The sequence below is a fragment of the Lithobates pipiens genome, unplaced genomic scaffold (assembly GCF_037356315.1).
Source record: "Lithobates pipiens isolate NorthernLeopardFrog02 unplaced genomic scaffold, aLitPip1_a1.2 Scaffold_16, whole genome shotgun sequence".
Taxonomy (NCBI): Eukaryota; Metazoa; Chordata; class Amphibia; order Anura; family Ranidae; genus Lithobates; species Lithobates pipiens.
Genome location: NW_027507748.1, coordinates 133705930 through 133731411, shown reverse-complemented (window position 1 = coordinate 133731411; position 25482 = coordinate 133705930). Strand labels below are relative to the sequence as shown.

At 42.1% G+C, this 25482-nt stretch overlaps 1 protein-coding gene across 11 annotated transcripts in view; it reads left to right on the top strand.

The window, feature by feature from the left end:
- Window positions 1–25482, top strand: part of RAP1GAP2 (RAP1 GTPase activating protein 2) — a 1165364-nt gene that overhangs the window by 1084579 nt on the left and 55303 nt on the right. For all 11 annotated transcript variants that reach the window (XM_077480481.1, XM_077480477.1, XM_077480484.1 and 8 more), the window contains 3 exons: window positions 5235–5306; window positions 18226–18312; window positions 20104–20238. In XM_077480481.1, the coding sequence (XP_077336607.1) occupies window positions 5235–5306; window positions 18226–18312; window positions 20104–20238 (294 nt within the window). The remainder of the gene's footprint in view (window positions 1–5234; window positions 5307–18225; window positions 18313–20103; window positions 20239–25482) is intronic.

The following is a 25482-nucleotide window of genomic DNA, read 5'->3' as shown; positions in this document are numbered from 1 at the left end:
AAGAGTATAGTCAGCCATAGAAAATTCATGCAACTGTAGACTGATCTGTTCAGAACTGATTTCTGATTGGCTGCTCTAAGCTATTGGATTTTGCACAATGTCACTGCTTTGTGCTGACTTATTAGAAGAAAGTGTGATATCTACAGCATTGCCTGGCTGCACTTTGAGACACAGAATTGAAACAAATCAAAAAAGTCAGAGAAAAAGTCACAACTCCCCATCTGCATAATGGTTCCAAGTCAGCGACTTAGAAAATACTGAAGCTATTAGATCATGACAGCAAGGAACATATATAGTATATCCACCGTATTTCTTCTCCACATGTTCCCATTATGCCGCGTACACACGATTGGAGTTTCGGGCAGTAAAAGACCGAACAGAGAGCTTTTCATCAGAAAATGCAACTGTGTGTATGCTCCATCTGAATTTAGCTGGCCAAATTCCCACCAGCAAAAAGAGCATGTTCTCAATTTTCCCGACAGAAAAATTCGGATTGTGTGTATGCAATTCCGACGTGCAAAAACTCACGCATGCTCAGATTCAACTACGAGATGGAAGCTATTGGCTACTGGCTATTGAACTTCCTTTTTCTATTCCCGTCATACACGTTGTACGTCACCACGTTCTTGGCGGTCGCAATTTGGTGTGACCGTGTGTAGGCAAGACAGCTTGAGCGGAATTCCATCAGAATTCCGTCAGGAAAACCACCAGACCTTTTTCCAACCATAATTCCGATCGTGTGTACGCGACATTAAAAACAAAAAAGTCCTAACTTTGTTTACAGAATTTTAAAAAATGTAGAATGTCAGCCCCTTTTCAGCTGGTAGCTTGTTCCGAGCTGGGTTTATCTTTCAGCTGACATTATTTATCTGTGTACATTCTCTTTCTCAACAAATACGAGTTGAGAGGAAAAGCGGCTAAGCACCGGCAGCAGGAGTGGGTGTTGGCACATAAGCTTTGCAGTCATAAAACAATAAAGCTTAGCTTACAACAGGAAGCTTCGCTCAGAGCAACACAAAGTTATATCTGGTGAAGCATTATTTTTAATAAATTGCCATTTTATACAAAGCATTACAGAATGTGCTGTTTGGTGAGGCGTCCTGAAAAGAACAGATTGGCCAGCACAGAGCTGTTAATTGTTTCCAAGAAGCAGCTGGCTTTATCCAGACAATATTCTTGTGCAAATAATATTGGAAGACAGGAAATTCCCCCCTCAGGATGGTTACCAGGCAGAGACTCATACACCAATGTTACAGAAATGGGGTTATTAGGGAGGAATTACTACTTTATTGGTATAATAGGGAGGAGATGCGCTCAGCCAAACCATAATGGCCTGTGAATCAGAAAGCCATATGCCTGTTTTCACTTTATTGGCCTGATGATTTTAAAGATCGCAGAGGGTAGAATGCCTGTTGTTCTTGCATACAAATGCACGTCGTAAAAGAAAGTAAATATACAGTACAGTACAAAAGGTTTCTCGTCCTAATTGTGATTTTGCTGTACTATATGGATGCAATCCTTGTTTCCTTTGCAGAGTTATGTGGATTGAGTCTTTGTTTTCTTTGCAGAAGAATAACTTTACTTTTTGATGAACAATTAACCAGAGCGTTTTTTGCTATTCTGCACTGCGTCGCTTTAACTGACAATTGTGCGGTCATGCAACATGGCTCTCAAACAAAATTGACATTCCTTTTTCCCCACAAATAGAGCTTTCTTTTGGTGGTATTTGATCACCTCTGCGGTTTTTATTTTTTGCGCTATAAACAAAAAAAGTGAAAAAATTTTTTTTACTTTTTTTGCTATAATAAATATCCCCAAAAAATATATGAATTTTTTTTTTTTCCTCAGTTTAGGCCGATACATATTCTTCTACATATTTTTGGTTTAAAACAAATCACAATAAGTGTTTATTGGCTTGCGTAAAAGTTATAGCGTCTACAAAAAAGGGGATAGTTTTATGGCATTTTTATAAAAAAAATTTTTTTTACTAGTAACGTCAGCGATCAGTGATTTTTATCGTGACTGCGACATTATGGCGGACACATGGGACACTTTTGTAGCTATTTTGGGACCATTCACATTTATACAGCGATCAGTGCAAGTAAAAATGCATTGATTACTGTGTAAATGTGACTGGCAGTGAAGAGGTTAACACTAGGTGGTGCTGTAAGAGTTAAGTGTGCCCTAGGGAGTGATTATAACTGTGGGGGGGCTTGGCTGTGTGTGACACATCACTGATCATGCTCCCGTACACAGGGAGCAGAGATCAGTGACACTGTCACTAGGCAGAACAGGGAGATGCTTGTTTACATTAGCATCTCCCCGTTCTTCCTCTCTGTGAGGTTGATCGCGGGTATGCCTGCGGACATCAAGTTATTTTAAATGATCATTTCTCCCAAAGGAGATATTTTAGTGAAGTCTAGTGAACTGAGTCAGGCCCTCATTTCTTAAAACTTTGGATACTCATATAGTGAGATCTCTCTGCCAAAGTCTAGGCAAATTTGAAAATTGAATCTCTTTATTCTTCACAAATTTGCCAGACTGGCCCTCTCTCTTGCGGTATTTAAATAGTTTTTAGGTTAAAGAGGTTGTAAACTCAGAAAAACAAAGAAAACAAATAAAAAACCTGTAAGACAAAGGTATAATGAGCTAGTATGCACACCGGCTGACATTTTCTCCAGAGTCTCTTCCGGATTCGCAGGCTCCGGCACTGTGATTGGCCGATCGCATGCGCACGGGAGCCAACCAGTCACGGTCGATGACGTCTGCGTATATAGAAATATCTCCTAAACAGTACAAGTTTAGGAGATATTTACAGTAACTATAGGTAAGCCTTATTATAGACTTACCTGTAGGTACAATTGAAAAGGAAGACTTTAATTCTTCTTTAACCACTTTCAGACCGGACCATTTTGCTGGTCAAAGACCAGACCACTTTTTGCGATTTGGCACTGCGTCGCTTTAACTGACAATTGCGCAGTCGTGCGACGTGGCTCCCAAACAAAATTGACGTCCTTTTTTTCCCACAAATAGAGCTTTCTTTTGGTGGTATTTGATCACCCCTGCGTTTTTTATTTTTTGCGCTATAAACAAAAATAGAGCGACAATTTTGAAAAAAATGCATTATTTTTTACTTTTTGTTATAATAAATATCCCCCAAAAATATATAAAAAACATTTTTTTCCCTCAGTTTAGGCTGATACGTATTTTTCTACATATTTTTGGTAAAAAAAATCGCAATAAGCGATTATTGATTGGTTTGCGCAAAAGTTATAGCGTTTACAAAATAGGGGATAGTTTTATGGCATTTTTATTAATATTTTTTTCTTACTAGTAATGGCGGCGATCAGCGATTTTTATTGTGACTGCGACATTATGGCGGACACATCGGACATTTTTGACACATTTTTGGGACCATTGTCATTTATACAGCAATCACTGCTATACAAATGCAGTGATTCCTGTGTAAATGACACTGGCAGTGAAGGGGTTAACCGGTGGGTGGCAGTGTAGGGGTTAAGTGTTCCTAGGGGCGTGTTACTAACTGTGGGGGGCTGGGCTTTGTTTTAGTGAACACTGATCTCTGCTTCAATCACATGGAGCAGAGATCAGCGTCACTTGTTGCTAGGCAGAATGGGGAGATGCTGTTTACAACGGCATCTCCTCATTCAGCTGCCCCGTGAGACGATCGCGGGTATGCCCGCAGCGATCGATTCCGCAAGACCCGCGACTGGACTCAAGGGGGTCTCAACCGCCGGTGGCGCGCTCACGATGGCAGGGTGGCATTTAAAACTGGACGTACCTGTACGCCAATATGCCTGCCCATGCCATTCTGCCGATGTACATCGGCGTGCGCCGGTCGGGAAGTGGTTAAGTGTGAAGGACTTAGGTAGGCCATACATTAATAATTGTTTTTTTGGTTGAAAAAAAAAAGAAAGACCTGATTCCCCCATCCACATACTCAATTTGGATGGGGGAATCACTCCCACTAGGTTATCATATTCTGTCAGTGGGAAGATTTCCCCGCTATCCGAATATACTAATCAGTGCTGCCAAATTAAGCCAGTGGCACTGATCATTTGGGAAAGACCCAACAGGCTGGTTGCACAGAAGTCAATTGGTAGATCAACTTCTGTACAAAAGCCAGATAGCTTGTTCTAAGTTAACCCAATGGAATAAAGCCAGGGAAACTAATAAACATTCTCTCCTGGAGAAAAATAGTTCTATATTTCTTCCTTTTTATATATATGGTGTAATGTACACTCCCATAGTCTCCCTGTGCTTATACAGGCAGCCACAACTTCGTCCTTATTTGCACATGGCTGAAGACCATTATGCCTGGTACACACTACAAGTTTTTCTTGTTGAATGAAAAAAAAAAAACTGACAGCTCTGTTTGGAGATGACGTACTAATCATCTGACGTTAGTACAGTGATCTCCCCCACTGAGCCGCTGTGTTCTGACAGGGGAACGGCCCTCTGCCAGAACACTCCAATCAGTGCTCTCTGCCATGGGCTGAGAGCACTGATTGGGAGTCGGTCAGATGCTGCTTTTCCAGCATGCTCGCCCAACAGAAGCTGGCCAAGTGGCCGGCTTTGGTCAGACAGACTGTCATACACACAGGCCGAATGTCTCCTGACATTCAGCCTGTGTGTTCAGAGCTTTAGGGATTGATTTGCAAAAGGCAAATAGTATGTTCACTTTGCAAGGAAAGTGAATGAGGTGAAGCTTTTATAACTTCCATCACTGAATCATGTCTAAGCAAAATACTGTTTTTTTTTCACCATGTTCATAAAGATAAGGGCAAATTTCCTTTGTAAAGTGCAAATCCCTTGCCAAGAGAACAGTCAAACTTCCTTTAGTAAATCAACCCCTTAGTGGGGGGTATCCCTACCTACAGCCTGCAGATGTGACAGAGCCCCTGGGACTTGCCACCCGGCATCATTTCCAGACTCTTACCCCAGCCTTCGGAGCTTTCTGGGAGAGGAGAAGACCAAGCAGTCTGATGACCGCTGTTAAAATAGGAAAAAAATATATATTTAGAACAATTTATTCACTTTTCACCTGAAGAGCATGCTTAACCAATAAGTAAGCTTTGCCATTATATATCGCTTGAGTTGACCAATGGCCTGCAAAAATAAATAAATAATTAAAATGAGTAAATGTGAGAGGTAGCTGATTTGGTTAATGATTTTAAATTGTTTTAATTGTTATTAATATTATTTTTAATCAGGTATCGGTCACTGCACGAGAAGACGTGCCGTCTTTTGGTCCTCCGATACCAAATCCGCCAGTATTTCAAAAAGTAAGTGGCTTATATTTAAATGTAAATGACTGAATGTTGTGAAAGTTAACAAAAGGCTCAGGGCATTCCAGGTCTGTGATATTTTTATCTTGATAAACATTCTCCTGATCAGGAACGTTGATTTTATTCAACAACACCAGATGTGCAAACAACATGAACTAAAATCTCAATAATAAATAAACAGTAATTAGGTACCGTATTTTTGGATCTAATTTGATGTTTCAGCTTGTTTAGGCACCAACATTGTGTTTATGGATAAAATGGTGGATTTCCATGTGGATTACTGAGGATTTATTATTGTTCATTAAATGTGCGGTTACCAGAAGTTTATTGGATGTGCTAATGTCACCCTTTGAGTCAGTTACTGGACTGTCCGCTCCTTACACATTACTTTTATGTTTAGTTAATCATTTTTTATCTTCATTTTTTAACAAGGCTGGCATTATGGGCTGGCAGTTTGAATCGTAATCCAGAGACTCTAATTCCGTATACACACTGGTTTTTCCATCAGAATAAACTCTGACGTTTTCCGATGAAACGGCCTTGCGTACACACGATCACACCAAAGTCCGATTGTTTAGAACGTGGTGTCATACAACAGGTACGACAGGACTAGAAAAAGGAAGTAGCCAATAGCTGCCCTTTGCTTTGTTTTTGGTCCGTCGGAATAGCATACAAACGGTTCTCCTGATAGGAATTGATTCCTTCAGAAAGATTTAAAACATTTCTAGACACGATCGCAATATCCAATGGAATGATTCTGTCTGACCTTTTCTGCCAGAAAGTCCGACTTGTGTGTACGAGGAATTACATGTTTTAGTTGATTTTGGGGCCTAATCTCTAAAGTTACCTTTCTCCAACTCCATGTCCCTTACTGCCCTTATTTGGTGGAGCAAAGCCCCATACACACTATCAGTTTTTCTGCTGAGTTTTTCCTTTAGATTTACCAAAACCATATAATATGAGGTCAGACCTTAGAAGTTTTAATTTGTATGCAATCAGGCAGGCCCTTGCACTACATGGTTTTGGTAAACCTGAAGGAAAAACTCAGCAGAAAAAATGATAGTGTGTATGGGGCTTCAAGGAGATTAATGCCCTGTACATACGACCGGTTTTCCCGTCGGAATAAAACTCTGAAGGTTTTTCAGACGGAGTTCCGATGGAATTCCACTGAAGATGTCTTGCGTACAAATGATCACACCAAAGTCCGATCGTTAAGAACCCGTTGACATACAGCACGTGTGACGGGACTAGAAAAAGGAAGTTCAATAGCCAGTAGCCAATAGCTTCTGTCTCATACTTGCTTCAGAGCATGCATCGTTCTTGGTCCGTTGGAGCAGCATACAGACGAGCGGTTTTCCTGATAGGAATTGGTTCCGTCTGAAATATTTAGAACATGTTCTATTCGTAGGTCTGTCAGAATTTTTGAAAAAAAAAGTCAGACGAGGCATACACATAATCAGAATATATGATGAAATGCTTCCGTCTGACTTCTTCTGTAAGACATTCCGCTCGCGTGTACGCAGCATTAGTCTTCCATTGTTTCTTCCCTAATGGCTAGGAGTCCAACGAGGAGATCTGGAATGGTAATGCCATGTAGGCAGTGTAGCTGAGAAGCTAAGTTCCCCATCCACATTCCCAGAGAGCTCTGTACTGTCTGCATAGAAGGTCATTTTGCAAGCAGAAACTGGTGACAGGAAACAGCCTGACTCCTTCCTACAAAGTTAGAGCCATGCTAAAATGACAGTTAAAGTGATCTTCCCACCAGGGTCCTGTACAGCAGAAAATACTTGGTAGTAGATCTGAAGATTGAGCCCACTCCATCAAAAAAGTAAAAAAAAAAACAACTCATGTCCATTTAGCTAAACCTTTCACACCTCCTGTGGTTTTGGGTCCAGGGGAAGGCACGGTAAAACTCCCCAGGTTGGTGGTACAAATTTTGCCATCCCAGAGGGAAACCCTTCATATTTCCAAATTTTTTAAATATTCTGATACACAGAAGTTGTGCATATCATAAAGGTTTTTTTTGTTTTTTTATTTTTTACTGATTTTCCCATTGCTTTTAAGAACCCCTTTCTAAATTCATGGTTAGAACATCTTCGTTTCTTGCATAATTGATCTCCAAATTCACTTATCCTTTGTACAATACCTGGGATAGAAATGGTTTATACTAGCCTTGGATATATTTAAACATATTGATATGACATGTATATGATATACAGCCCTCAAAGTGTGAAGCAGGGGCAGAATGGGCTGACAGTTTTCTGGCTGAAACTGTCAGGAGGAAAGTCGGCCGGGTCACACAGAGTGTGGATCTCCTGCTGTGGCATAGCTTGGATGTGAAACGCCGGCTGCTGTCAAAAAAGGTCCTCCCTCATTTACCAGTCCCTATGATAGACAGCACAGTGGTCCAATGCCAGTCCAGGAGGCAAGACTTTGTTTGACAATGGCCAGCATTTTATCTCCAAGCTGTGTTACAGTGAGTGATACTTTGTGTGATCTGGCCAGCAATCCTCCCAATTCCTCCACGTGCTCCTTGCTGCATTGATAAGCACTGATGAGGCTTCACTGATGGGCACTGATAGGCTGCATTGATGGCCACTGATAAGGCTGCACTGATGGGCACTGATGAGGTTGCACCGATGGGCACTGATGAGGCAGCACTTATAGGCTGCATTGATGGCCACTAATGAGGCTGCACTAATGGGCACTGATAGGCTGCATTGATGGACACTGATGAGGTTGCACTGATGGACACTGGGGCACTGATAGGCTGCATTGCTTGCCACTGATGAGGCTGCACTGATGGGCACTGATGGGCTGCATTGATGACAACTCTTAGGCTGCATTGATGGCCACTGATAGGCTGCATTGATGGGCATAAATAATCACTGATGAGGCTGCACTGATAGACACTGATGAGGCTGCACTGATGGGCACTGATAAGGCTGCATTGATGAAGCTGCACAGATGGCCACTGATGGACCTGCACTAATAAGGCAGCACTGATATGCTACACAGATGAGATAGCACTGATTAGGCAGCAGTGGTGGATACTGATAAGCTGCACTGATGGGCACTAATGAGGCTGCACTGATGGCCACTGATGAGGCAGCACTGATGGAGTTTCACTGATAAAGAGACACTGATATGCTGCACTGACGGGCACTGATATGCTGCGCTGATGGGTACTAATAGGCTGTACTGATGGGCACTGATAGGCTGCACTGATGATCACTGATGAGGCAGCACTGATGGCCACTAATGAGGCAACACAACTAAGCTGTACAGATGGGGCTGCACGGATAAGGCAGCACTGATAAGCTGCACTGATGGGCACTAATAGGCTGCACTGATGGGCACTGATAAGCTGCACTAGTAACCACTGATGAAGCTGCACTGATGGCCACTGATGAGGCAGCTATAATTGGCATTGATATGCTGCACTGATGGACACTGATAGGCTGCACTGACGGGCACTGATGAGACTGCACTGATGGGTACTAATATGCTGCACTAATGGGCACTGATATGGGGCTGCACTGATAGGCACTAATGATGCGGCACTGATGGGGCAGCACTGATGGACACTGATGAGGCTGCAGTAATGTGCAATGTTATGTTGCACTGATGGGTACTAATATGCTTTGTGGTAATATTGTTAAAGTTGTTAATATTTATTTTTGTAACTTCATCTACATAAAACATTTAACACTGTAATTTCATGAGATAATTTACAAGGGCGTGTTTAGTAGCAGAATTAGGGATGGGGCAGGGTAGAGGTTGGGTGGGACAACTGGCGGTCAGTGACTCTTAAGTCCTGGCAAGTAGCTGAAGACTTTTTTCTGCAGCAGCCAACACATCCTTGACTACTGACTGTTCTGAAGTCCCTCCGTTTGGCACATCAGCTGTAATGTCTGCCCCATGGTTACCCATAGAAACCTGATCCACTATTGAGAACAACCTTTTGTGCCAACTATCCCAGTCCATTATGTTCCATTCACAAGTGCTTTACAACAACACATCACCTGCTCATGGAGACAGCGACGGATCATGGGGCTCAACAGTAGGTACTGCTCCTGCTGCTTTTACTCCTCTGCCCACATACAGGATTGTGACCATCAAAAACAGGTAACAGAAAAAGTCTGAGCCACTTGGCTCTCTCTCTAGAGAGAAGCATCAATGCGTAGGCCTTAATCCTGGCTTCTGGTTCCTCATACCACTCCAGTTTCGACCCCCTCTCAGCTCTCTTGGCTTTCTTAGTGTCTCTGGCTCTCCCAGCCCTTTCAGTTGCCTGGACCCTTTTAGTAGGGGTTCTTCTAAAACTCTGGGCTCTCTTACTACTCTGAGGCTTCCAAATCCCTTCAATCCCGTGGACTCCCCTAGTTGTCTCCACTCCCTGTCTCCCAGACTCACTTAGCCATCTCAAACCTTGCTGCTCTATGGACAAGGACTCTCTCCTTCAGCGTGGAGTGTTGTCTGTTGGGTGGATCATACCTGTTTCATAATGGTAGCCTGGAACTATGCCCATGTCCTTCATTTTAATGGGTGTGCATGCCTGGACACTGGGTTGGAGATTCCATCCCAACACTCTTTTAAATCTCTAAACTCTGGAACCCAATCTGGAAATTTTAATTATCCAGACATAGACTGGGTGGAGGGAACCATGCATTCATCTAAGGCACGCCAGTTCCTAAAAGACTTGCAGGACAATTTCATGGGTCTGATGGTAGACGCACCAACTAGAAACAATATGTTACTAGATCTACTGATTACCAACAATTCAGACTGATCATGGATGTGGTAATACGGGGCAATTTAGGAAACAGTAATCACAGGTCAATTGACTTCAGTGTAAATCACACAAATAGGAAACATAAGGGAACACAAAGACACTGAATTTCAAAAGAGCCAACTTCCCTAAACTACAAACCTTGCTACAAGATATAAATTGGGATAACATCTTATAAACAAAGAACACTGAGGAGAGATGGGTTTTCTTTAAGAGCATATTAAATAAGGGCATTAGCTAGTGCATCCCATTGGGAAATAAATTAAAAAGCGAACAAAAGTCCTGGGTGGCTTAACTCCAATGTAAAAATGCATATAAAAGCAAAGGAGAAGGCATTCAAAAAATACAAGGCTGAGGGATCATCATCAACATACAGACTTTACAAAGAATGCAACAAGAAATGTGAGGGTGCATATAGGGTGGCTAAGCTTGAACACGAAAGACACATAACAGAGGAGAGCAAAATAAAAATCTCAGGCAATTCTTTAAGAATATAAACAGTAAAAAAGGTAGGACAGACCATATTGGCACCATAAAGAATGAGGAAGGACATCTGGTTACAAGGGATGGGGAGATGGTGAAGGTATTGAATGTATTCTTCTGCTCAGTCTTCACGAGGGAAACTTAACATTAATAAATCACAGGGACCAGATGGCTTGCACCCGAGGGTACTTAGGGAACTCAGTCAAGTAATTGCCAGACCATTATTCCTAATTTTTACTGACAGTCTACTGACTGGAATGGTACCAGCTGATTGGAGAAAAGCCAATGTAGCACCAATATTTTAAAAAGGGACAAAACACATCCCTGGGAATTACAGACCCGTTAGCCTAACATCAATAGTATGCAAGCTCTTGGAGGGGGATGATAAGGGACTATATACAATATTTTAGTAATGAAAACAGTATCATTAGCAGTAATCAGCATGGATTCATGAAGAATCGTTTTTGCCAAACCAATCTATTAACCTTCTATGAGGAGCTGCCATCTAGATAAAGGAAGGCCTGTAGATGTGGTGTATCTGGATTTTGCAAAAGGATTCTGTGCTGGGACCAATCCTGTTTAATTTGTTCATAAACAACCTGGAGGATGAGGTAAACAGTTCATTCTCTGCATTTGCAGACAACACTAAGCTAAGCAGGGTAATAACTTCTCTGCAGGTTGTGGAAACCTTGCAAGAAGATCTGAACAAATTAATGGGGTGGGCAACTACATGGCAAATGAGAGTTAATGTAGAAAAATGTAAAATAATCCATTTGAGTGTCATAAATATGAATTAAAACTACTCACTTGGGGGGTGAACCTCTGGGATGGAAAAGGACCTGGGGGTCCAAGTAGATGATAGGCTCAGCAACAGCATGCAATGCTAACAAAGCATATCGAATATTGGCATGCATTAAAAAGGGGATAACGCGATAATTCTCCCATTCTACAAGACTTTGGTCTGGGCTCATCTGGAGTATGCTGTCCAGTTCTGGGCAACAGTCCTGAGGAAGGATGTACTGGAAAGGGAGTGAGTACAAAGAATGGAAACAAAACTAATAAAAGGGCTGGAGAATATTAGTTACGAAGAAAGGATGTGGGCACTGAACCTATTTTCTCTGCAGTAGAGACGCTTGAGAGGGGATATGATTTAAATTTACAAATACCATACTGGTGACCCCACAACAGGGACAAAATAGGGAGTTTAATAGGACACGTGGCCACTCATTAAAATTAGAAGAAAAGAAGTTTAATCTCAAACTGTTTAGAGGGTTCTTTACTGTACGAGCGGCAAGGATGTAGAATTCCCTTCAACAGGCGGTGGTTTCAGCGGGGGAGCACCTGAACAACCACAATATACAGGAATATACAATGTAATACTGACATATAATCATAGGTTGGAACTGATAGACATGTGTACTTTTTCACCTCACCTACTATGTAACTATGTAACTATGGGAATGCCAAAATCCAGAGAAAAAAAAAGACAGGTTTCTCCGCTCACAGTTGATATTCTGGAGCCCAGTACTCTGCATATATGCAAATCCTGGACCCCTATTTCCCTACTTTTACATAGTGGCAGGACCCTGCACTGTCACTCAGTAAATAATTCCAATCAGAGATTTGGTTGCACTAAATACATGACTTTAGTAGCACTCGCTGTAAGGTTAGGACATCATGGGGTTGATTCAACGTTGTATCCTGGCCTAGGCCGACAAGGCCCAGACTTAGGGCAACACTTTGCAGGGGGCAGCATGGAAAGAGTACCCACTGGCTTGCGCTACACTGTTAGTGTAGGGCCAGTCTTATGGGGCGGACTGGGCTGAGAAGCAAATTAGTCTAGTGCCCCTATAAAGCGGCCTCACTGCTTCCGGTATGTGGGCTGCTGGAATTTCGCAACTCCGGGGGGAGGGGGGGGGGGTCAGCTTCTAATTTTGACTGTCCTCTCATCGTGGACCACAAACCTTCCTCACTGTGCTAAATATTTTCTGCCGCACCATTGGCATGGTTTTATCTTCTTAGTCCTCTCCATAAAATTATCAGGAATTTGTGCTTAAAGTAGAACTATAGGCAACACGTTTTGTTTTCATTTTGGATAGAGTAAGGGAGGGTTATAACCCCTGTCAGTTTATTTTTTACCATCCCTGCCCCATTGCCGAGATTTTCTTTCACTTCCTGCCCCATAGCCAGTAAGTGAGAGGAAATCAATGCAAATTAAGGGAATCTATTGCACCTCAGAATTATTGTCCCCACTCGAAAATGTCAGGGCGGGTCTTAAATAGCAAGGGGTGTGGCCTTTATAGGAAGGGGTGGGTCATATTTAAATTAGGGGGTGCACGAGTTTAGCCAGGCCTAGGGCAGCACAAAACCTAAATACGCTACTGGGTTGATTTACAAAAACTGGAGAGTGCAAAATCTGGTGCAGCTGTGCATGGTAGCCAATCAGCTTCTACCTTCAGCTTGTTCAATTAAGCTTTTACAAAAAGCCTGGGAGCTGATTTGCTTCTATGCAGCGCTGCACCAGATTTTGCACTCTCCATTTTGAATAAATCAACCCCAATGCCTTTAAATAGTGAGCCTATTTAGAGTAAATAGGAATCAATAGAACAAATTTGTGTGAGATAAGCAGTGAAATGGATCCGCTATTACTGTACATTTGTGGTTTGCTCTACAAATAAGGTGGGTTATGTTCAGAATGTTCCTTTCCTACCCAGAAGCACATTTATTCATGTAATCCCTTTGCACGCAGACACCTGTCACAGCCTGCAGATACCTAGCAGTGACTCAGACAGTCAAGCAGGGAATGACTCAATAAAATTAACAAATCTGTCCCCTCAGTCTATCGCTGGGTGCCCAGCAGGGTTGCAGGCCATCATTTGGAAAGAAAATCAGTGCCAACTTTTTACAGTCAAAATATTAGTCATAATTTTCCCTGAGCTGTCGTAAATGCATCAGCGTGTCAGCTAAGATGTCTGAGAGTCCCCGCTGGCCCTGGAGAGATTATGAAAGTGCTGAGAGATTTGAATACCAAATGTGTTCATTCCTACTCCCACTTTATTATCAGAACACTGGACCCTGCCGATGTAGAGTGCATTGCAATATTCGTTATCACAAACATGTTGTTTTTTTATTGATGAAATTATACCTGCGTAGTATTATAAAATCTTGCACCCCAATTTTGCATTGCAATGATTTGCAACTTTGCATGTTCTATCACAAGAAACATTCAGCTGAGTCCAACTGTCATTGGAAAGCCTATGATACTGCCATGCACCCTGATTCTGCTAGAAATGACTCATTCCATGAAAAAGAACAGTCACCTGTCCCACAACCCAAACTGCCAATCTTCATTCTGTTGAAGTCACCGATGCCAGAAGAATCTCCTGCAACCGACACTGCTGGTCCCCCTCTGCACTTTGTGGTTTCTCACAGAAACCCCTACTGCAGGACACAGTAGTGATGTGTGAGCCAGAAGAGAAGGAACCACAGTGCACAGCAGGGGAAGCAAGCATACTACACACCGGGAGGTTTGTCGGATGGAGATTCTTTAGTAGCATTGGAGAAAAAAGATGGGCACACCGGCAGTGGGAACACGTATTATCTATATTTCAGTGGGATAGGGATAGTGGGATGAGAAGAGAACTCCCTTTTGAGGACACAGATAGGCAGGGCTTTTTTTTCAGCAGGAACTATGGGGAACTCAGTTCCACCACCTCTAGCTTAGGTCTTCTGCTCCCTGCTCACCACTATCACTTGGTAACACTGAAGTCCAGCTTCGGTGTTTACAAGTGATAGCTTATCTCCCAGTAGCTCCCACAGGTCAGATCTGCGCAGATCCCACTGACTGGGGGTACAGAACAGGTGCCCAGGGTTCAGTGCAGTCATGGGCAGGAGAGGGTGCGTGGTAGGCTGCACCCTTTGTGGTCTCCATTTTTCCCTGGCGACCGGTTGTTGATGCTCCTACTGCGTGGTCTCGCTTGCAAGTGACTGTAGTATAGTATAGTATGCTGGGAGGTACTACAGCCAGATAAGTGTTTCAGCTTAATATTGCAACAAAGGTAAGACATATGACAGATGGTGGAGCTTTTAAGGAGGGGGGAAGAGATGAGGGCAGTGGAGGGAAGGGGTTGTATGCAGTGGGAAGAGCTACTATTTGATGCCATTTGGCAGGTATGTGTGTGTGACAGGCATGGTTGAGTCCCTGCACCTATTCTCTGAGAAAAAAAGCCCTGCAGATAGGAATAAAAAGAGATTCTTACTTTTCTACAATCTATCCTAGACTAGAAAGTTGTAATAGTTTACGTTTTACAGGTTATGTGTAATTTAAATGTAAGTTTTATTTAAAATCTAAAAAACAAACACTTGCGAGCTACCATGTGAAAATCCAAATGATAATTAGAGATGATTAAGGCCCCTTTCACACTGGGGCGGTGCGGGCGCTGCTTTACCATCGTTTTAGCAGCGGTAGTCGGCTGCTAGCGTTTCCCCCCCCCCCCCCCCCATATCAGCCAAGAAAGGGTTAAAACCATGCAAAGCGCTGCTGCAGCTGTACTTTGCCGGTGGTATAGCCACGCTGCCCCATTAATTTCAATGGGCAGGAGTGGTGAAGGAGCAGTATACACACTACTCCTTCACCGCTCCAAAGATGCTGCTAGCAGGACTTTTTTTACCGTCCTGCCAGCCCTCAGGCTTTCACACTGGAGTGTGAAGAGCGTCTTTTTCAGGGCGCTATTTTTAGCGCTGTAGCGCTTGCAAAGCACCTCAGTGTGAAAGGGGTCTAAAGGACAGCTGCTATCATTGACCACGTCTCATATGCTTGTGCCAAATAAGAATGTATACCAATATAATGCTGCGCTATCCAAATGTAATCAAATGATAATCGTACTAAATCCTAATATTACTGACTGCAGTTAAATATTGGTGGTGAGATATTCCATTCCTTTGTAAAAAAAATCTAGTGAACATAATAATGAAATATTATGCGATTAAAATTGTGATCATAAACAACTAACCTCTTGCCGACTGGCTGATTAACGTACCTGTACATTGCCCTTTAAAAAGCGGTTTGCGGGCGCGCACCTGCTGCGACCTCCGTGAGTGTGATCACGGGTCCCGTGGACTCGATGTCCATGGGGATACCCACGATCGTCTCACGGAGAGGAAGAACATGGAAATGCTAATGTAAACAAGCATTTCCCTGTTCTGCCTAGTGACATTGTCACTGGTCACAGCTCTCTGTAATCGGGAATAGTGATCAGTGTCATGTCACACATAGCCCCTCCCCCCCCCCACAGTTAGAATCACTCCCTAGGACACACTTAACCCCTACACGCTACCTAGTGGTTAACCCCTTCACTTGCCAGTCACATTTACACAGTAATCAATGCATTTTTAGTTGCACTGACCGCTGTATAACTGTGAATGGTCCCAAAATCGTGCCAGAAGTGTCCGATGTGTCAGCCATAATGTCACAGTCACAATAAAAAACACTGATCGCCGCCATTACTAGTAAAAAAATTAATTATTAATAAAAATGCCATAAAACGAACCCCTATTTTGTAGACGCTGTAACTTTTGCGCAAACCAATCAATAAGCACTTATTTCTATTTTTTAACAAAAATATGTAGAAGAATATATATCAGCCTAAACTGAGAAAATTTTAATTTTTTATATATTTTAGTAAAAAATAATGCATTTTTTTTTCAAAATTGTGGCTATTTTTTTGTTTATAGCGCAAAAAATAAAAACCGCAGAGGTGATCAAATACCACCAAAAGAAAGCTCTATTTGTGAGAAAATAAGGACATCAATTTTGTTTGGGAGCCACATCGCACGACCGCACAGTTGTCAGTTAAAGCGACGCAGTGCCGAATCGCAAAAAGTGCTCTGGTCTTTGGCCAGCAAAATGGTCTGGGCTAAAGTGGTAAAAAATTGCAATCCTATGCAATACTCCCAATGTCAACCTGTTAGCATATACATCTTTATATACACATGTTGCATTCATATGCAACAGAGAAATATGCAACCCTGTGTGATAATTGCAGTGACAACCTATACTTTACAATTTATTGTAAAGTATAGGTTGTCACTGCAATTATCACAATTATTGGACAGGGTTGCATATTTCTCTGTTGCATATGAATGCAACATGTGTATATAAAGGTGTATATGCTAACAGGTTGACATTGGGAGTATGGCATAGGATTGCAATTTTTAATTGTTAATGATTGCAATTTTAATCGCATAAGATTTCATTGTTATGTTCACTAGATTTTTTACATAGGAATGGAATATCTCACCACCAATATTTAACAGTCAGTAATATTAGGATTTAGTACGATTATCATTTGATTACATTTGGATAGCACAGCATTATATTGGTATAAATGTTTTATTTACACTCACCCCTATGGCATCCTTTGTTCTGGCTTTCAGCTTTGAATACTGCTGTAACATTACCTAAATTCTTCTGACTGAACTGAAGGAATCAGCCTTCAGAAATATATGGGCCATAGCTCCCAACTGTCCCTGATTTTCGAGGGACTGTCCCTGATATGGAGCAATGTCCCTCTGTCCCTCTTTCCCCCCCATTTGTCCATCATTTTGGTCTGATCTATATATTTATATACAAAATGCACTTTTTATCTTTCAAAAAGTGTTTCCCAGTGCTAAACCTTTCATCCAATTTCTAAATTGCTGCCTTTGTACATTTTAAAAGCCAATATAAAGGAATATAAAGCAATAGTAGGGGTAAAAAAAGTTCTTGTGGGTTTAATTAATCTTTTTTTTTTTGGTTAATTCTCCTTTAAGGGGGTGTGGCTGGGGGCGTGTCCTATGCCTACATACGTTTGTTAGTAGGTGTCCCTCTTTCCCATCTCAAAATGTTGGGAGGTGTGCATGGGGGACTAATTCAATGCAATCAATACACAGGGGCCAGAAATGTTTGGTGTTACCAGTGCTGTCAGACACATTTTTACAGCTCTCTATTTTGCAATGGATGTCAGGGAGGTAAGGGTAATGAAGACGCTACACTTCCCTTCCACAAAACTCAAAGCCGTTTTTTTTTTCTAAAATTCTTCTGTAAATAAAAAATCTCCACCATTAGGCTTGATTCACACCTATGCATTTTTAGTGCTTTTTACATTTTGCAGATTTGAGTCCATTTAACATGGTTTCCTATGGAACACAATCTGTAGTGCAAATCTGCAAAAAACACAAAAAAATGCATAGGTGTGAATCCAGCCTTATGGAGAAGATCAAATATATCTTTTTATTTTTGAACACTGGCTCATATACTTGTTATGAAAAAATTGATAAAAAGAAGTTGAGAAATAGCACTGCTTTTGTTACATTGCAGGACTACCTGAAATAATATACAATAGATAACATAATCATCTGTACTAGAGAGGCAGCTAAAAAAAGGGAGAATCATCGCACTGTGTTTTATCAGCTACTTTGTAGCTAAATCTTTACCAGCAACATCACAGTTTAGCATTTATTGGAAGTATTTCACATATCGGAAAGGTGCCTAAAATGCAGAATATTACATGATATACGGTATTTAATAACATTTACATAAAAGCATATTCCTACCAAGGCACATCTCTATCTCATAAGTATTTGTGTATTTATTGATCTATTTAGAACGCAGAGTTCCGAGAGTTTTTGCTGACCAAACTCATTAATGGTGAACATGCTTGTTGCAAGTCTGACAAGTTTGCAAAGCTTGAGGTAAGCAAACACATAAAATGTATGTAAATACTAACAACAAACTTCTTTATTATGGTCCCTTTTGCCAGCCATACTATTTCTACTGTTTGGTTCAGGGATGGACTGCAAAGCTTTTGCTCACCTTTTATGCAATGCTTGATGTTTTAAAATTGACTTAGACTGTTAAAAATGTGATTTAGGACACCACAAAAACGCACTTTAGATCCGTTCCAGATGTGTTTCTGCATGTGCCAGTATCCAGCAACTTCACAAAGCCATTGAAGATCAATGGACCAACAGTCCACAAGCCACAGTTAACAATCTGATCAATTCTATGCTGCACTGTGTGAGGCAAATGGTGGTCACACCCATGGCCGGGACAAGGGGTGGGCAGGAGGGGTGGCTGTCCCTGGCGCAATGGTATATTGCAGGGGTCGGGGGCACCCTGAGCCTAAACCTAAAGGAAGGGGGGGGGGGGGTGCAGTTTGGCATCTTTGCCCTGGGCGCTGGATGACCTTGTCCCAGCTACAGATACTGACTGGTTTTCAGCCCCCCCCCCCCCCAAATACAGTAAAACTTCAGATTTTAGAATAGCCTTTTATTGTAGCCAGCCTAAGGCACACCTGTTCAATAATCATGCTGTATAATCAGCATCTTGATATGCCAAACCTGTGAAGTGACTGGATTACCTTGGCAAAGGAGAAGTGCTCACTAACACAGATTTAGACAGATTTGTGAACAATATTTGAGAGAAATAGGCCTTTTGTGTACATAGAAAAAGTCATATATCTTTGAGTTCAGCTCACAATAAATAGGGGCAAACTCAAAAGTGTTGCATTTATAATTTTGCTCAGTGTATGTTTAAAGTGGTAGTAAACCACGGAAAAAAATACAAAACAACTGCAAGACAATAGCATAATGTGCTAGTATGTATTGCATACTTACTTACCTTAGAACGAAGCCCTGAAGTAGCGCCTGATCACCGCTGAGGGAGCTGACATGTTCCCTCAGTGTTTCTTCCCTGTTTGCTGGCTCTGGCGCTGTAAGAGGCCCGAGCTGCGATGACGCCAGTCCCATGAATGTACGCGGGAGCCCACCGTCCTGGCAAGTTCCGTCAGGATATTCCAGACCTGCAGAGCGCATGCACTGATGACGTCAGTAGCTGCATGCAGTGTTAATATCTCCTATACCGTGCAGGTTTAGGAGATATTCTTTTTTTCCCTACAGGTAAGCTTTATTATAGGCTTACCTGCAGGTAAAAATCACCAAGCGGGGTATACAACCGCTTTAATAATGAAATACTCATTGACCCTGCCAGAACTCTCGTAAGCTAACAACTTCCTGTGCTTCTTGGGTCTGCTGACTGTTACTATTGTTCCGGGCTCTCTCTGTGGACTACTGAACACCTCCCCATGTGGTGACGAAGAGGAGAGGTGTAGGTGTTCTGCAGTAAGGTCCGAGGGTGACAATAACATTTGTCGATAGATGTACAGTGAGTAGACTGTATTGACCCCTTGGGACAGAAAATCTGTTACTGACATGTTCACCAAGTAAAAATAAAAGAAACAATGCCTAAAAAAACATGCAGCCATTCCATTTAAGGACCAGTAAGCTGAAATATATGACATTTTTGTTCTTGAGTAAGAAATTCAGGAGAACATAAAGTTGACAAAACTTTGCAAATATGTAATTTAAAATATACTTGCTCAAGTTACCATTTCATAAAACACATATACAGTAATATTGTATTCATTGTTACTATCTCATTGTGGGAAAATGGTATTTTGTATATGAACATCTTCTTTAACTTAGGACCGGACAAGAGCTGCTCTACTGGACAATCTGCATGATGACCTTCATGTGCACACACAGGCCATGCTTGGTCTTGGGCCAGAAGAGGACAAACTGGAGAATGGAGCTCATGGAGGATTCCTAGAGTCTTTTAAAGTAAGTGAAGGGAAAGACCTTAACCTGGTAAACTCCATAGCCATTTCTTAGGTCAGTGGGCCTGATAATTCAATAACAACTTTACTTATATACTCATACAGAAATTATATTGTTTTTTTTTTTTTACGGAAAATAAGGCTTTCCTTAGGTGTTTTTGTGTCTAGTTAGTTGATAACATTTCTGTATATTTTAAAGACAAAAAGAATGAAAAGAACAGACATTTTTTCCAGTTTGACAAGTGATCATTTTAAAATAAAATGTTACTACAGATATCAAAGTGATGATTTTATTCTGCAATCTGTCCTGTTTTTCTGGACACAAAAAATGCTTCTGCTAAAAAGCATGGTGAGGTTAGAAGTGTCCATAGAACTGAAACAATGATGCTGTGGTACAGGAGGAACACAAATGCCCAAGGATGTTTGTAGACATTTGGACCAGTGATGCCAACTGGGAGGAATCAGAAAAATGTACAGGTGGGAGTGTTAAGCAATCAGTCACTGGAGCCACATCTAGCACTAGCAGACATTAACCATAACAATACCGGGCACTTTCGCCCCCTTCCTTCCCAGACTATTTTTCAGCTTCCAGCGCTCTCGCAATTTCAATGACAATTGCGCGGTCATGCTACACTGTACCCAAATGAAATTTTTATCATTTTGTTCGTACAAATAGAGCTTTATTCACGACTCCGTTTTTTATTTTTTGCGATAAGCGAAAAAAACAAATTTGAAAAATGAACAATATTTTCTCCTTTCTATTTTAAAATCGAATTTTGTCATAAATTTAAGCTAAAATGTATTCTGCTACATGTTTTTGGTAAAAAAAATTCTGTTAAGTGTATAATAATTGGTTTGTGTGATCACGGACATATGTACGCAAATGATCATATACAGATGTGTGCAGTTGATCATGGATATATGTGTGCAGATAATCATTGGGCCATGTGATTTTAGTGGGACATATGTGTGTTTTGGGGAAATTGTGTGGGGACATGTGTGTTTACACTAGGTTGGTGATTGGTGAGTAAAAAGCTATAAAAAACAGCACATACTCACTGATCACCAGCCGGCTGCAGTGGTCCCCCTCTCCTTACTGACAACTTCCATGTGAGGAGAGCCGATTGCCTAGCAACCGGCTCTGTGTTTACATAACATGATGGCTGTGAATGGACACGGCTGTCATGTGATCAGGAGGGCCAATCACAGAGCCCTCCTGCTGATCGGAGATGCGCCATGTCCGGGTGACACAAGAGCATCAGGATCGCTCTGCTGAGCGGCATCCCCCTCCTTCTGAAGGATGTTCCTGAATGTCCATCAGAAGGAGAGAGCGCCCACCCGGCCATATATGTACATTGGTCATTTGGGAAGTAGTTAAGAAGAACTCTGGCTTGGCAGTGAGTTCAAGACAGCATGACCCAAGAATGACACCAGTGGGCATGTAGCAAGAGCATCTAGGAGTAGACTAGAGCAGGTATTGAAGGGGAATGTGGGACTGAGGCAGGCAGTAGCATAGTCACAGAGCAGGGCAAGGTCATCAACAAATGGGCAGTGTGGTATTAAGTCATAAGCAGGATCAGAGTCAGAGATAAAGCTCAGGTCAGAAAGTAGATAAGCAGTGTTAGGGAGCAGGATGTAAAAAGAGTCAGCTAAATCAGTAATGAAAAAGCATACAACGGGCCACAGGTCGGGTCATGAGTAACTTGCTGTAGACCAGTCAGCACTGATATTGTGTCAGGCTGTCCCTTAAATTGTACATTTGGTGGCAATACTGATGCTGGGTGTTGCACTACTCTACATGCATGGGCCATGAGCAGGGATGGTGCAAGGATTTTTAACACCCTAGGCGAAACCTAATTTTGCCGCCCTCCTCATTGGCTCCAGCCCTGACTCCACCCCCTTTGCCCTGCCCATGTATACCCCACCTATTTAATGAAGTGCCCATCAAATGGAGCCTTTACCAGCGCCCATCAATCTAGCCACACCAGCGCCCATCAATGAATGTTTGCTTGCTTCCATTCATTCAGGAGTCAGGACACAAACACAGTCCTCCTGCCTGCTGATGTTGAGACTTAGTTGCTTGCTGCAGAGAGAAGAGAGTAGGAACACCAGTGGCCGGGCGCCCCTAGGCACACTCATGATCAGGTGCCCAGGCCAGCTTGCTAACAGGTAATCCGTGATGCACTGATATCACAGTAGAATTCAATTTGAAAAATATTTATTGACAAGTTGCCTCTTCTTGACCATTTCTGTACTTGAGGTGTTACAGAATATGTAAAGATTCAGCTATCAAATTTACATAATGGGGTTGATTTACTAAAAAGAAAGTTCAGTTGCTCCAGAGTTTAGTAAATGAAGTAAAACTTCACTTTGCAAAGAAAATAATCCAATCATAGCCAGCCTAAAAAAAAAAAAACAGCATTTTTGCTTTCGCATGATTGGATAATGGAAGTCAGCAGAGCTTCCTGCTCATTTACTAAGCTCTGGAGCATGTTCTCTTGCAGAGTGCAACTGTACTTTGCACAGTGGACAGTCTATTTTCCTTTAGTAAATCCACCCCATAATGTTTTAAGGGAATGTGTAATGTTTGTGCACATGTTTTCTTTCTATTTTGATCAAGACTACAGATGGAAAATGCAAAACATTTTTGCTAGTTAAAAATTAAATATTGGATATGAATTTAAAAAATGTATTATGACCAGTCAACAGATGCTGTTTTCTGCAGTTGTTAATGTCTTCGCTGTAAAGAGAGTGTAAAATGATATTCAGGTCTATTCAGAATACACAGCTGAATGAGTCAAATGGAGACAATTGCCCCACACTGTCTCTAGATAATAGAACTCTACATAGAATCCTAGTTGGGGAGTAACAGTCCAAATGCAAGCAAGTACTGCTGGGCTGTGTTTTTTGAAGACCCCTGAATAACGTTTCATGGATTCAATCTTTGATGAACATACACCTATCAGCCATATTAGCAGCAAGTAAACATGTTGTCCCTGAAGTTGATGTGTTGAAATCAGAAAAAATGGACATCACAATTTGTTGTGGATAGGGCTGTGTAGCAGACCAGTCAAGGTGCCCATGCTGATCCATGTCCAAAGCCAAAAGTGCCTACTTTGGGCATGTGAGCATCAGAACTGAACCACTGAGCAATGGAAGCAGATGGCCTGGCCCAATAAATCCCAATTTAATTTACATTATGTGAATGGCTGGGTGCGTGTGAGTTGCTTACCTGAGGAAGAGATGACACTAGGATGCAGTATGGGAAGAAGGCTAGCCGGCGGAGGCAGTGTGAAGCTTTGGGCAATAATCTGCAGGTAAACCTTGGTCCTGCCATTCATGTAGGTAATGCTGTGACATGTACCACCTACCTAAACATTGTTGCTGACCAAGTACACCCCTTCATTAAAATGGTATTCCTTGATGGCAGTGACCTCTTTCAGCAGGATAATGCACCCTTCTACACTGCAAAAATGTTGAAGAACGGTTTGAGGAACACACCAGCGAGTATGAGGTGTTGACTTGGCCTCCAAATACACCAGATCTCACTCCATTCAAAATCTGTGGGCTGTGGAAACACGAGTCTGATCCATGGAGGCTCCACCTTTTAACTTACTTTCTACTGATGACTTGGTGCCAGATACCACAACATACCTTCAGAGGTCTAGTGGCATCCGTGCTGTTACGGGTCAAGGCGTTTTTGGCATAAAAAAGGAGAGCCTACTCAATATTAGGGGGGGTCATCATAATGTTATGGCTAATCTGTGTATATTTCTTGTTTAAAAAATGTGTACAAATAATAAAAACATTAATGTAATACATGTAGAAACGTATAAACATATTCACTTTTCATTAGCCTTAAAGGAATATCCTAATCACTGAATTTTAGCCTTAAAGCAGTATTAAACCCCTTGTATCAGCTCCATGTTACTAGTAACAATTGTCAGGCCATTTAGCAGGCCATTTTGCCAACACATTTGTACAGCTAGTTCTCTGCTTGGAGCATTTCCTGGAAATACTGGAATGGGAGCAATCACTGCTGCGCTAGGTGACCTCCTCTTTCAGGACTACGTTTCCCATGATTCCTTGCAGCCAGTTCATAATGCACATATCTGATAACATGTGCTTCAGCTAGTGCCCCCTCTCAAACCGAGCCCTAGACTACAAAGGCTGATCAGTGTGATTCCAGGGAGTCCCTGCATGGAACTGTAGCCAGTCTATAGACAGAAACACCAGGGACATAGATTTTGTTGCAAGATTGTGCAAGAAGGTTTTGTCCAAAAACCAGTCAGTATCTGATGTGACCACCATTTGCCTCACATAGTGCAACACATCTTCTTCGCATAGAGTTGATCAGGTTGTTGATTGTGGCCTGTGGAATGTGGATCCATTCCTCTTCAATGGCTGTGCAAAGTTGTTGGATATTGGCAGGAACTGAAATACGTTGTTGTATACGCCGATCTAGAGCATCCCAAACACGCTCAATGGGTGACATGTCCGGTGCATATGCTGGCCATACTAGAACTGGGATATTTTCAGCTTCCAGGAATTGTGTACAGATCCTTGCACCATGGGGCAGTGCATTATCATGCTGCAACATGAGATGATGGTCGTGGATGAATGGCACAACAATGGGCCTCAGGATCTCATCACGGTATTTCTGTGCATTTAAAATGCCATCAATAAAATGCACCTGTGTTCATTGTCCATAGCATATGCCTGCGCATACCATATCCCCACCGCCACCACCGGCCACTCTATCCACAACGTTGATATCAGCAAACAGCTCACCCACACTATGCCATACATGCTGTCTGCCATCTGACCTGTACAGTGATTCATCTGTGAAGAGAGCACCTCTCCAAAGTGCCAAATGCCATCAAATGTAAGCATTTGCCCACTCAAGTCGGTTACAATGACAAACTGCAGTCAGGTCGAAACCCCGATAAGGACGACGAGCATGCATATGAGCTTCCCTGAGACGGTTTCTGACAGTTTGTGCAGGAATTCTTTGGTTATGCAAACCGATTGTTGCAGAAGCTGTCCGGGTGGCTGGTCTCACACAATCTTGAAGGTGAAGATGCTGGATGTGGAGGTCCTGGACTGGTGTGGTTACACGTTGTCTGCGGTTGTGAGGCTGGTTGGATGTACTGCCAAATTCTCTGAAATGCCCTTGGAGACGGCTTAGGTTGAGAAATTAACTTTGAATTCAAGGGCAACAGCTCTGGTGGACATTCCTGCAGTCAGA